General features: G+C 32.8%; 1 protein-coding gene across 1 annotated transcript; it reads left to right on the plus strand.

Moving 5' to 3' along the window:
- The first annotated feature begins 10,032 nt into the window (after window positions 1-10,032).
- LOC105349151 (dynein light chain Tctex-type 5) lies at window positions 10,033-11,526 on the plus strand. Its single transcript, XM_011458845.4, has one exon. The coding sequence runs from the start codon at window positions 10,392-10,394 to the stop codon at window positions 11,052-11,054; it is 663 nt and encodes a 220-aa protein (XP_011457147.2). The 5' UTR covers window positions 10,033-10,391; the 3' UTR covers window positions 11,055-11,526.
- Window positions 11,527-12,089: the final 563 nt, after the last annotated feature.

Below are 12,089 nucleotides of genomic sequence, written 5' to 3' on the forward strand. Positions count from 1 at the left end.
ACATCTCTTTTAAGATTAATTAAAATTATCTATTGATTAAATCTCGGCCGTTTCCTATAGTTATATATTCCTGATGATGGGTTTAGTCTTGGACTATTGGTTAAAACATTTGTTCCCGCTTACTGCTTAATTTAAACCTTGGCAGTCACAAGAAACATTGAGTGTGGAGATTTTAATTTCGATGAATCAAACAAGTAAATCTCACAAATCACTTAGAACAAGAGTTATACAGTCCCACCATGAAAAATCATTATAAAGATTGAAATAGTTCATCTTTACTCTGTTACGGTTGACAACAAATGTAAGAGAAACATATCTAATATTAGTAAGTGTAACAAATACAGAAGCATACAAGATTTTGCAGTGGCCCAGATGGGTGTGGTCTGAGCATTCATCAAATGGAACCCCATAAATCGGTTTATATAAACTTCAAATTTACTTTTTATTGACTTTAGGCTTTACAGTTCATTAATATTTACATGCAATACAAAATACATACATATCAGTAAATTGGGGGGAAATAATGGACAGAATATCTAAGTTAAATATCTTACTTAAACTACTAATTGATTTCGTAATTTTGAACTATGGTGTACATGTACAACACGATGTATATTTTTTCCAAGATTTGACTACTATTTCACATTTTGAAAAAATTTGAAGACCACTTTCAAATCATTTTTGCCAAAAAAAATCTTAAAACAACAATTTCATCTTTCACACCGTCGTTATTACATGTATTTAAATATTTTTTTTTTCAGATTCCTGGAGTGTCGTCAAAACGACCCGTGTCGACAGCAGGGTATGTTGATAACAATCAAGTTTTATAATTTAGCGTTTATTACACAAGTATAATAAAACTATATTAAGCGTCGTATAATAAGGTGATTTAAAAAAATAATTTGCGGGATATTTTAACAATGCGAAACTTCTTGTTTAAGCTAATTTGATTTAAAAAATTTTCTTTAAACTTATTCTAAAATAAAAGTCCCACACTACACAGTCATAATATACTAAGTAATACGATTAAGACACTATTAAATAAATCACTTTGGCAGTCGATTTGCAAATCAAAATATCTTATATTTTATAATTGCTCCATACATTTGTCCAGGGTCGTTTTTTTCACTTCTAAACAATATTTACGAGAAGTGATAACAACAGATATTCAACATTATTCACTTTTTCAGGATGTACATCTTTGAGTAAATAGGTTTCTCCTAAGAATCTTACCTCCCTTAAAAAAAAAGAGGCCCGAGGGCCACATCGCTCACCTGAGCAACAATGGTCATAACGTTAATCAAATCAACTTTGTGGTATCAAATACAAATCTTGAACAAATACTCTACAATTTAGTAGAGTATACATGTATCTTGGTTAAAAAAATCTTCAAATTTTTCTGCACATATTTATGCTTAACATCATATCCCTCCTTTTCTTCCTGTTTTGAGAGGAATTTCATAGTGGCATGTCTCTGCCCCTTGTATGCAAGTTATTTTTCTATTAATTATGTGGACATGCAAGATAGTTATGTCAACATGCAACATAACTATGTTGACATGCAAGAAAACTGCAATCAAATAAGCGTTATAAAAAATCTCAAATATCGCCAACATGTGACATTCAAGATGCTAGATACGCTACCTATTGATGTCAACATGCAATTTATTTATGTTAACATGCAACTTCTTTATGTCGATATGCAACTTATTTATGTCGACATGCAACATAGTTACGTTAGCATGCAAGATAAATATGTTGACATGCAACATATCTATGTCGACATGCAACATAGTAATATTGAAATACAACTTATAAGTCGCATATCAAACATATTTATCTCGCATGTAAACATACCGGTAACTAAGTTGCATGTCAACATATTCATCTTGCATATCAACATAAGTAAGTTTCATGTTGACATAAATAAGTTGCATGTCAACATAAATAAGTTACATGTTGACATAAATAAGTTGCATGTCAGCATATTTATCTTGCATGTTAACATAAATAAGTTGCATGTCGACATAAAAAGGTAGCATCTAGCATCTTGGATGTCACAGGTGGGCGATATTTGAGAATTTTTGAGATTTTGTATAACTCTTATCTAATTGCAGTTTTCTTGCATGTCAACATAGTTATGTTGCATGTTGACATAACTATCTTGCATGTCAACATATTTATTTTGCATGTCGACATATTTGATAGAAAAATAACTTGCACACAAGGGGTAGAGATATGCCACCATATTTCATTTATTTTCTAGAGATTTTAATGTATTAATTTCTATGTAAAAAAAAAATTCAACCTCCATTTGGAGCCCCCCTCTACTCCCTGTGATCATGATTTTATCAAATTTCAACCTACACTACCTGGGGATGCTTACATACAAGTTTTAGCTTTTCTGGCCATATGGTGTCTGGAAAGAAGGTTTCTTTTTTAAATGCCAACAATGTTTTAATAATTCTAAATTGTCTCCCTTTGAAAGAAGGCTAGGTCTTTTATTTTTTTATTTTTAAGGGCGCTTTGTACCAAATTATTTTAATTTTAATTTGTCTATTGGTTCTTGAGAACTCAAAAATGTGAAAAGTTTACAGACGAACGGACAGACAGATACTAGTAGACAGACGGACGCCGGGAGAAAAAGTGATCATAATAGTTCACTTAAAGGTCATATGAAACGATATCCTGACCATATTGAGTTATATACGGGAATGAGTTCATAAGTGTCTATTTAATAAGACTGACATTGTTTTTTGGATATTTTATGCAAAATGTGAGCGCCACAGTCGATCAAAATTACTTAATCGGGAAAAGGAACATTGACTTACGCGGCTTACCTCCCTTGCTTATGACGTCAGTAAGACCCAATCGCCTTATAAAGCTATGTTGTGAATACAAATATCCATGTCATTTTGCAGCATTTTAAACGAAAAAAAAATACTATCTTATATAAAAACTTGTATAATTATACAATAATCAACCACGTCAGTATTTTTTCTCTCAAGAAATGAAATCGTGTGCGTTTATATTTACATGTAATAGCGTGTACATAATGATATTCAGTTTCAAGACTGCAGGGAGAATAAATGATTTTCTTCATAGATCCACATGCAAGTATAATATAATTTTAATATAAGCATATTTATATGTTTTATTTCGATCTTTTTAATGAAATTGACAAATTCAAAAATAAGTCTGATCGTTTTTTCCCATTTGCACGTTCATGCAATTCATTAAGATTTTTTTTCTAAACAACTTGTAGGCCTCATTGTGCCTCATTCGCTTCACGATTATATTGTTTGTTTCACTTTCAAATTCACAAATATGTTACCATTTAATTATTTTTAGTCTAAGAGAAATTTCTTCAAATGTTTTGTTTTGAAACGTGTACTTGAATGTGCTGTGTTTTGATTTTAAAACGTGTATGTGCGGTGTTTACTCACATATCCCTTTTATCTCACTTTCTTCCGCAATGTTTTCTTTCGTTTTTTTTTTTTTATCATTATTGATGCTTGTTCTTAATAAAATCTGTTGATTATCTATACATTCGTTCACAACTATTTTTATCAAACAACCGATTTATTTTACCGATACAATTCTAAATCCTTAAATGCCATATTTCCGCGATCTAATTTAATAAAACGTTAATACACGTGTACACAAAGTATTTTCTAAAGATATTGCTACATGTATATATCAATAAGTCAGAAATTTATATTATTTCGAAATAAAATTTAAGAATAATTTTGCGGTATTTTATAGCAGCTCTTAAATACAAACTATGTACACAATGCCTCAAACATTTTCATTGGCCTGCCTTATATACTTTTTTATGTGACAAAATAAATCAAATCAATTTAAATGCTTTAATTCCCTTTAAATGTAGCTCAATCATTATACGTACCAAAGAAAAAAATGATGTTTCTATTTCAAAAGGATGAGGATAATTCATTAATCAGCTGTAAATGTTGGAGCATTTCTTTCGTTAAATTTTCACTCCAGTACGGGATCTTCATCATGATTTTACTTTTGTGAGAAGCTGATATTAGATTTATTCATTAACGACCAATTAAAACTAAGTCATCTGTAGGCTACTACGAAATCAAATGATCTCATTTGAAAAGAAAGACACGTTCATATATGCAAAAATTACTAAAATTTAATCGATAAACTACTGTAAAATTACACTAGTTTTAATGCATTGTTTACATCGATGGGTCTTTGTGACGTCATAAATCCACAAAATCAAGAACGATAAGCGGGCAAGAATTTTTTCAGGTGCTCAGTTTTCACGGTTATTTCTATGTAATGCAAAGGCAAAAAAATCTTACATCATGTATTTTAACATTTGTTTATACCAAGCTTTATATTCATGAAAGAAAATCATAGTGTTAAAAATCGTTTCATATGACCTTTAAGCTTTCAGCTAAGGTTAGTTAAAATAGTACTTTTTAAAAAGTCTTGTAAGGTTTTCACTGGTCACAATAATCTGAAGAAAAACATCAAAAGTTGTCAAATTTGTATTTCAGTTTCAAATTTCTCTCTTCTTAAACATGTATTTAATTTTCAGTGTATTTGTCTCTGATATCACTATGAAATATGAAATATATAGTCCAATACATTACATCAATGACGCGAATGACGTATGTTGGAACGTAAGCAAAATTTTTAAATAATGCGAAATAAAAATAGAGAAAAAATGTCAGTAAATGGTGAAATTTATATAAATATATTATTAAGTAATAAGGAATCATCCTTTAATCATTATGAGGTGATCAAATACGTACGGTCGAGTTGTCAAGTCTATATTAAAGCCTTTGGCCTTTACTGAGTATTAGATTTGATCATCCCGACCGTTTTTGATCACCCCATACATGTAAATTAAAAAGAATGATTCCTTATTTCTTAATAGTTTTTATGCACAGTCAAAAATATTTCATTTAATATAAATACGTTTCCAAGAGGATATCAATTATTAAACTAAATAATTCATATATTAAAGCAATATGAGCTGCAATTTTCACGTTGGAATTTTTTTTCACAAAAATGTTATTTTCTTCTAAAAATGACAAAAAAATCATGGTTTATTAATTTCTGTTAGCCTTAATATTTGTGGGAAAAGCTGTTTAGAAGCCTTAATTGAAGCAAAATTGAATTATTGTCGTCTTGTACAAAAATTGAACTGTTATATATTCCTTAGAAGAGAAATCTTTCTTCTGACCAAAATAAATGATTTTTTCAAATCTTATTTATCATAAAAGTTTAAGTTACATGCAGATTTATCATACTAGCAGGTTTTTGCAGGAAAATAAAATTCTAAGAAATACAGCTCATATTGCTTTAACTATCCGTTGTTAAATCATTTGATAATCATTTAGAATTAACAATTAACAATGATATAGTAAAAATACTACTCAATACATTCATGATATTGTCATAAACGGGCTTTGTGACAGCTGATAGTACATGTAGCTACTAGCTTCAATTCTCATCATATCTGATAGAATAGATATTCAAACTCTGCCTATACATTTATATAAACAAAGATTGTTTAAAGATTGTTCAAGTTAGATCTTTTCCCGTATGTTTTTTTTTTATATCAACAAAAATTGTTCATATTTAAATTGTCCAGCTGATTCTTGGTCACTTATGAGTTGGTCAGATACATCGAATGACGAATGGACCACAAATGTGCAGTACAAACAACAGATAATTCAAATTTATTTTAAAAAAGGATCCCCTTAAACTGCTGGTCTTTGTTTGATTCCACAAATAAGTTTATCAACGGCCTTTCTGAATTTCTTGTCATAGTACCAGTAAATGAACGGATTGCTCACGTGATTAAAGATGCAGGCAGTATTAAAGAATCTCCACGCGTTTATTTCGGCGTCTGACATCTGCAATGGATCGAAGTCACTTAGAGAATGGTTAATTAGAATCACTATAAAACTAGGTACATAGGAGAAAATGTACACTATAATTACAATCAGAAACATGGCGCTGATGCGGACAGAAGCAACGCCGCGTTTTTGTTTCGATTTAACTGCTCTCTTTGCGTTGTCCAACTTGTCGTCTGCGCGACTCTCGCCATTTTCTTCATGAATCAATCTTTCAGAATTTGCATCAACCGGTTTTCTTTGTTCCAGTGAAAAACTTTCTTGTTCTGAATTTGTTTTCATCCATTTTGTCGCCTTGTATATTGTCTTACAGACTGGTACGTAGCAAATAGAAGTCGCAATGACGTTGATCAAGGTCATCAGAAACAAAAACGTGACGTAAATGCGTGACGACGAAGAAACCTGCACAACTATTCTACAAACGAATGCGGTGAAATTTTGGCCACGAAAGGAAATATTCTCCGTTTTTACGCCGCTGTAGAAAATCAGTGGAAATGCGTACAAACAAGACGCTATTGAAATAAGCAGGAGAGAAAGTCGCTTGCCGTTTACCGTCATTTGCCTTCCTAGGGGACGACATATAAAAAGGAAACGCTGTAACGCCATAGCGAGGAGACAGTGGGCCGAAATACCGGACAAACTTGTGAATACAAAATATAGAAATTGACAAGCCTCGTCACTGGGAAAGATGAACGCATATTTGTCTGCTAAAATGTAAAAAGTTCCTTGAAATAGCGTGCCAAACGCGTCTACCATTGCAAGGAATGGAATAAAATAACGTGTGTTTTCCTTGTCCTTGATAAAGAACGTATACATTAGAAACACCACGGCGTTTCCTGGGCATCCCACTACTATCCCCAAGCCTTTTATCACTGTGTTGGGGAACACTATCGATGCATATCTATCGTTCATAATTCTCGTGAGCGTATCCATTGCGCCCAAAACTAAAAACGACCAAGTTCATGTGTTCTGATAGATGAGCCGCAATACCAATGATATAATATTGCAAGTGGGTAAGATTAAATTTAAAAGTGGGTGCTTTTGTCACAGTTACAGTGACCATCGGTACTTGACTGATATAACCTTCTTAAGAAAGCGTACATGCAAGGAGATGAGTTGTCCACTTGTGAACTCATCATTTCCCCCTCTTTAAAAGCTCCGCATGTACAATGTAAGGTGTAAAGACTGATAAGAGATGTAAGTGGAGAATACAAGTCATCTAATGTTTGATACATGTACATTCTTCCAACCCGGAGACAAACATACATGTACATGTGCTTCATCCAAATCGTAATAAATAAAAACAATCCGTTTTAAAGGGCCTTGGACACGATTTTAGATCAAAATTTTCTTCTTTTTTTTATTGTATTTTTAAAATGGTTTACTTGCTCATTTTGAATAATTGACCAAAATTTGAATGTTAGAAGTCAAGTTTTAAGAGAGATACAGAAGTAAAAAGTCATTGTTATGTAAACAAAACTCGAGTCTTATATTTGTTTACAAATCTTTGACCAAATGACTCGTGGCAAACCAGGTAAACTGATTCAAAGTGTTCAAAGATAATATGATAAACAGAAAAAAGCAACATTTGATAGAGACTTTACCAATAAAACACATGTATAAATCATAACAAAGCTCGAGTTTTGTTTACAAAACATATAGATTTTCAAACTCTGTATCTTGCTTATAACTCAATATTTGACTTTGAAATTTTGATCATGCATTAAACGGACCCATATTAACCATTCTAAACATTAAAATTGGAAAAATAAGATTTTAAATTGAGCTCAAATCGTGTCTCGGTCCCTTTAATATTTTTATGAAGCGCCGTTTCAATATTTTTGAGGTATTTTCTGATACATGTATTAAAAAAATATATATATTTGATATTAATCGCATTATTGATATAAAAAATAATCCTTGATATGAAAAATAATTATTGATATCAAAAAATTTATTTTCTGATATCATGAAATCATTTTTTGAAATCGCAAATTCTAAATCTTGATATCAAAATATGATTTTCTGATCTCACAGAATAGATTATTTGATATCAAGAATTAAAGTTGTTTTTTTTAGATCAAGAAAACGTATTCTTGATATCAGAAAATCATTTTTTTATATACCAAAAAATTGAATTGATATCAAAATCATTTTTATATTAAAAAAAAAATCATTTGCATTTTCTGATATCAGAAAATCGATTTTTGGATATCAGAAAAAATATTTTAGCGTACTCAATAAGGAAAATTATATCTAAATTCTTTACACTTTTACCAATTTATTTAATATGCCTGTTACTATGTATAATAAAAAAGATCACGCGTTTTCCTAATCTTAAAAAAATATTAAATGGTTAATTAAGTTTTTACCAAGGCTGAGCCATTAATTGATACTAAATAACCATGCTGAAAAACCATCACAGTTTGTACATAAATCAGACATGTTATCAAAAAAACACCTTTATAGCTACTCGGAATCGAAACATCTTTAAAAGGCGCCTCGATTCTGATTTAAGTACAGTTTCCCCGATATGTGATAATGTTGGCAGAATATATTGATTTCCTGTAGTGCAGGTTGGGGCATAAAGCCAATCTGAATTTTTTCCTGAATCTGATGTTTCCATCTATAAGGCAAAAACGATTTTATCTCCCACGATGTCCTATGGCCGATACAAACTTCTCGCACATCAAACCCCAAAAGAAAACAGTAATTCTAAATTAAATGCCGTAAATTATGCACACGTATTTTATGTAGAATTAAAACCTGACGGTAAGCATTCACAGGCAATCCAACTTGTCATGTTGAGGTTTGTGATGAGATGAATTAAGAGGGGAGCATACCGATGAAGTGCTGCACAGCCCATGATTAATTCTCTGAATTTGGACTTGGAATATTGAGCGATATTTACGCGCAACAACCGAACGAGGGGTGAACCATTTGATATGGTAGACACCCTGTAAATGGCTCATAAATTGTTCTTCATAGACTCAATTAATTTTAAGACTTTATCTAATGTACCTACACTAGTCCTTTCTGAATTTGTTAAACTTATTGGTTCGATTTAAACATTATAATATATCACTTGCGGTATTCTTACGTCATTAAATATAAGCGGTTTTCTTTTATTCCCCATTATGAAAACTTACATGTACATGATTTTGAAAATTTTAGTTACATTTGTTTCTCGTTTTGGGATGGGGTGCGAGTTACTTGACGAGGTAAACAGTTTGGGGTGTTGATAACATACTCTCATTTGAGTATTTCGTAAGAGAAAGACATGAAAAAGAAAGTATATTCAAACTTTCGGTTTATGTGTCGACTAAAATCTTAAGATTAACTTAAGTCGTGTTTATTTCATCATAGTAGCACTTTCCCAGTTGACTTTTCAAATTCAATCAAATTTTAATCACGGTCGAAACATAGACAGGATTTGATCAAAGACGTAATTATAGTTTGACAACATAGATCGATGGTTTGGATTTCCTTGGGATCAAGTAACAGGGCACCTGCATTCACATGCTTAAACCCAGCACTGTTATCTTAATTTAATTGCCAAAACAAGAATCAAGGTTTAAATGCCAATAAAGACCTTGAAACTTGTCATGCATATTATATGATATATCTTGATAATACAACTATCGGGCTTCTTAAGACTGGCGAATTAAAGTAATAGTAAGAATTAAAGGCTTCGGTTTCACAGTTAGAAGTATTATCTTTTATATCTTCAATCGTGGCTACTAAATGTTTTTAAAAAATAAAGACCTAATAGCAACCGTTCTCTCTCCTTGCCTTTCTCCCTTCTCATTTCTTTTCTTCTTCTTCTTAAACAAATATATCTGTTGGCGATATATTTTAAATTCAGTTAGTTAAAGTCCTGGGTGTTTTCTTGTTTTGTTTCAGGTGTATATATTCCAAACAAGCTTTTGACATGGGGCTTTTGTTCACCACCATTCAAGTCAAGCCTTTCAGGTTTAAATCTAGTCAATCATACATTATCTCTGTAGAAAAATATCACAAAAAAGAACCCGGTACACTTCAGTGGATGTTATTTTAATTCGATCAAAGACAATGTATATTTTTTCTGTATGAATACCTTATAAAAGGAGCCTAACTGTGTTCAATGGTATTGTCTTTTATATGCATATGGAGCGGTTTGGTATTCATCACGCATCCATCAAAAGCAATGCTTTGGTACTGTAACTCTTGGTAACTAGTGACAAATCAGATCGTTTAAATGTCTAAGGTATCGCTTAGTGTCAGATGTTCAAATGTTAAATTGTTACCAGTAGCAGATCTTGCAGTAAGTGCAGTGAACGGGGGATCTAACCGAAGAGAGCAGGTGTTGTGAGAGACCGACCGCAGGTTTTAAGACACCACACGTCTCGATCTTAATGAAAAAACATTAGATTAATACTTCTGAAAAGTGGTTTAAATGAGCATTGATCCGCTTTGGGACATCCGTTGCTTTAGGGGAATTATAAAATCAATATGAGTACAAGTGTTGCCAAGAAAGAGGGCGGATCTCTTGGCCGCAAACAATCTCTGATGCCGGATGCGGCGGCCCGGAAACAATCCATGATTCCGCCGGATGCCAGACGACCGTCCGTTCTACCGCCTGACGCACGGAAGTCGTCCATTGATCCCCAACACGCTCCCCAGGGCCGCAGAGCGTCAATCATGATGATGGATCACCCACGACGTCCATCCCAGGACAGGAAGCAGTCCATTGTGGAATCGACCGCTGGACGGTCCACGTTGATTGTGACGCCAGGACACGCGCACCGTACAAACGTCCGTTACGAGAACACGTACAAAACCGAGCCCGACGTCAAATTCAGGAGTGCTGAAGTGCGGGATACCATTAAGGACATTTTCGAGCGTGAACTTGGAACAATGAAATATGACAAGGAGAGATGTATAAGTTTAACAACGACTTTGTCAGAAAAAATTAAACATTCAGTGAAAATTCTAGGATTCCCCCGCTACAAGATAGTAGTGGTTGTAGCCATTGGCGAGCAAGAGACCCATCCCTCTATTGCATTCACTAGTCGCTGCATCTGGAACCAAAATACGGACAATTTCTCAGAGTATACATTCAAAAACGCTTCGCTCTACGCCGTGGGACTGGTGTATGCTATGTATATGGACTAATGGAGGTGCTAAGTTAATCCAAAGTAAGACTTATCAACGAATTTCAGGATATATAATCAAACAAGTTGCCATATTTATGTGTTGCTGTGAAGCGCAGATACTTTCCTCGCTATGAATAATCTTTTGTGAACTGAGACGGGATGAGTGCTTCTTCCGACAATGCATTTTGATAGAGATTAGCTGTGGGCTGTTGATGAGAATGACTTTATAATGGAGTTCTACGTGTCTATTTATTTCCTATGTGTGTATTGAAGAGGACAGAAAGACTGTATTTCAATGTGAGCTTTTAATTGAAAATTGAAAACCATTGAAGTTTTGTCGTTGACAGGTTCTCGAACATTAAGCTTTTTAAAAGGTTTTTTCTTTCCTAGTTCTGTGATATTATGGTCCACAAAATCGATCTGACAATATACCCAAGCCTACCAGATTGCTTCAATAAAAAAAAATTCATATATCAGAGAGAAAAAATCTATACCGGCGTATTTGTCTTACTATCGTAATTAATACCATAGTTCACAAAAACTTTTTGAAAAATAAATCTAAAGCAAAAGAATTCATCTTTACCTAACAGGGCTAAAATCAACCAAACGGCATCGACCATATATTACATATGAATAGTTTTTGTTTGATAAATTGTATAATGCTATTAATAAAAATCAATCGGAATACATGGGGCATTGTCAGTTTTCAGAGGGGCCGGAGAAGATTTAAATTAAATCACAAAACATCTCTCTTTGTCATCTCAATGTCGGTCTTTTAAAAAATATGAGTTCCGTAGACTCAAAGCTTCGATAACTTGGAATGTAGACCCTCCATACAAATATGCAAACAAAAGACTTATAATGGATTTTTTATTTCATCAAAGTGGATGCCTGCCTAAGTGCATGGATACGGTGCAGATACAGGCGCGGATCTTCGTGAGCGTACAGAAAATTATTAAACATTCTAAAACGTATGAATACGTTTCCCACAATTATTCAGATTGCTTTAACTAAATGCAATATTTGTGTAAATGCAGCTGTATTTCAGAGTTTT

The sequence above is a fragment of the Magallana gigas genome, chromosome 7, assembly GCF_963853765.1.
Source record: "Magallana gigas chromosome 7, xbMagGiga1.1, whole genome shotgun sequence".
NCBI lineage: Eukaryota > Metazoa > Mollusca > Bivalvia > Ostreida > Ostreidae > Magallana > Magallana gigas.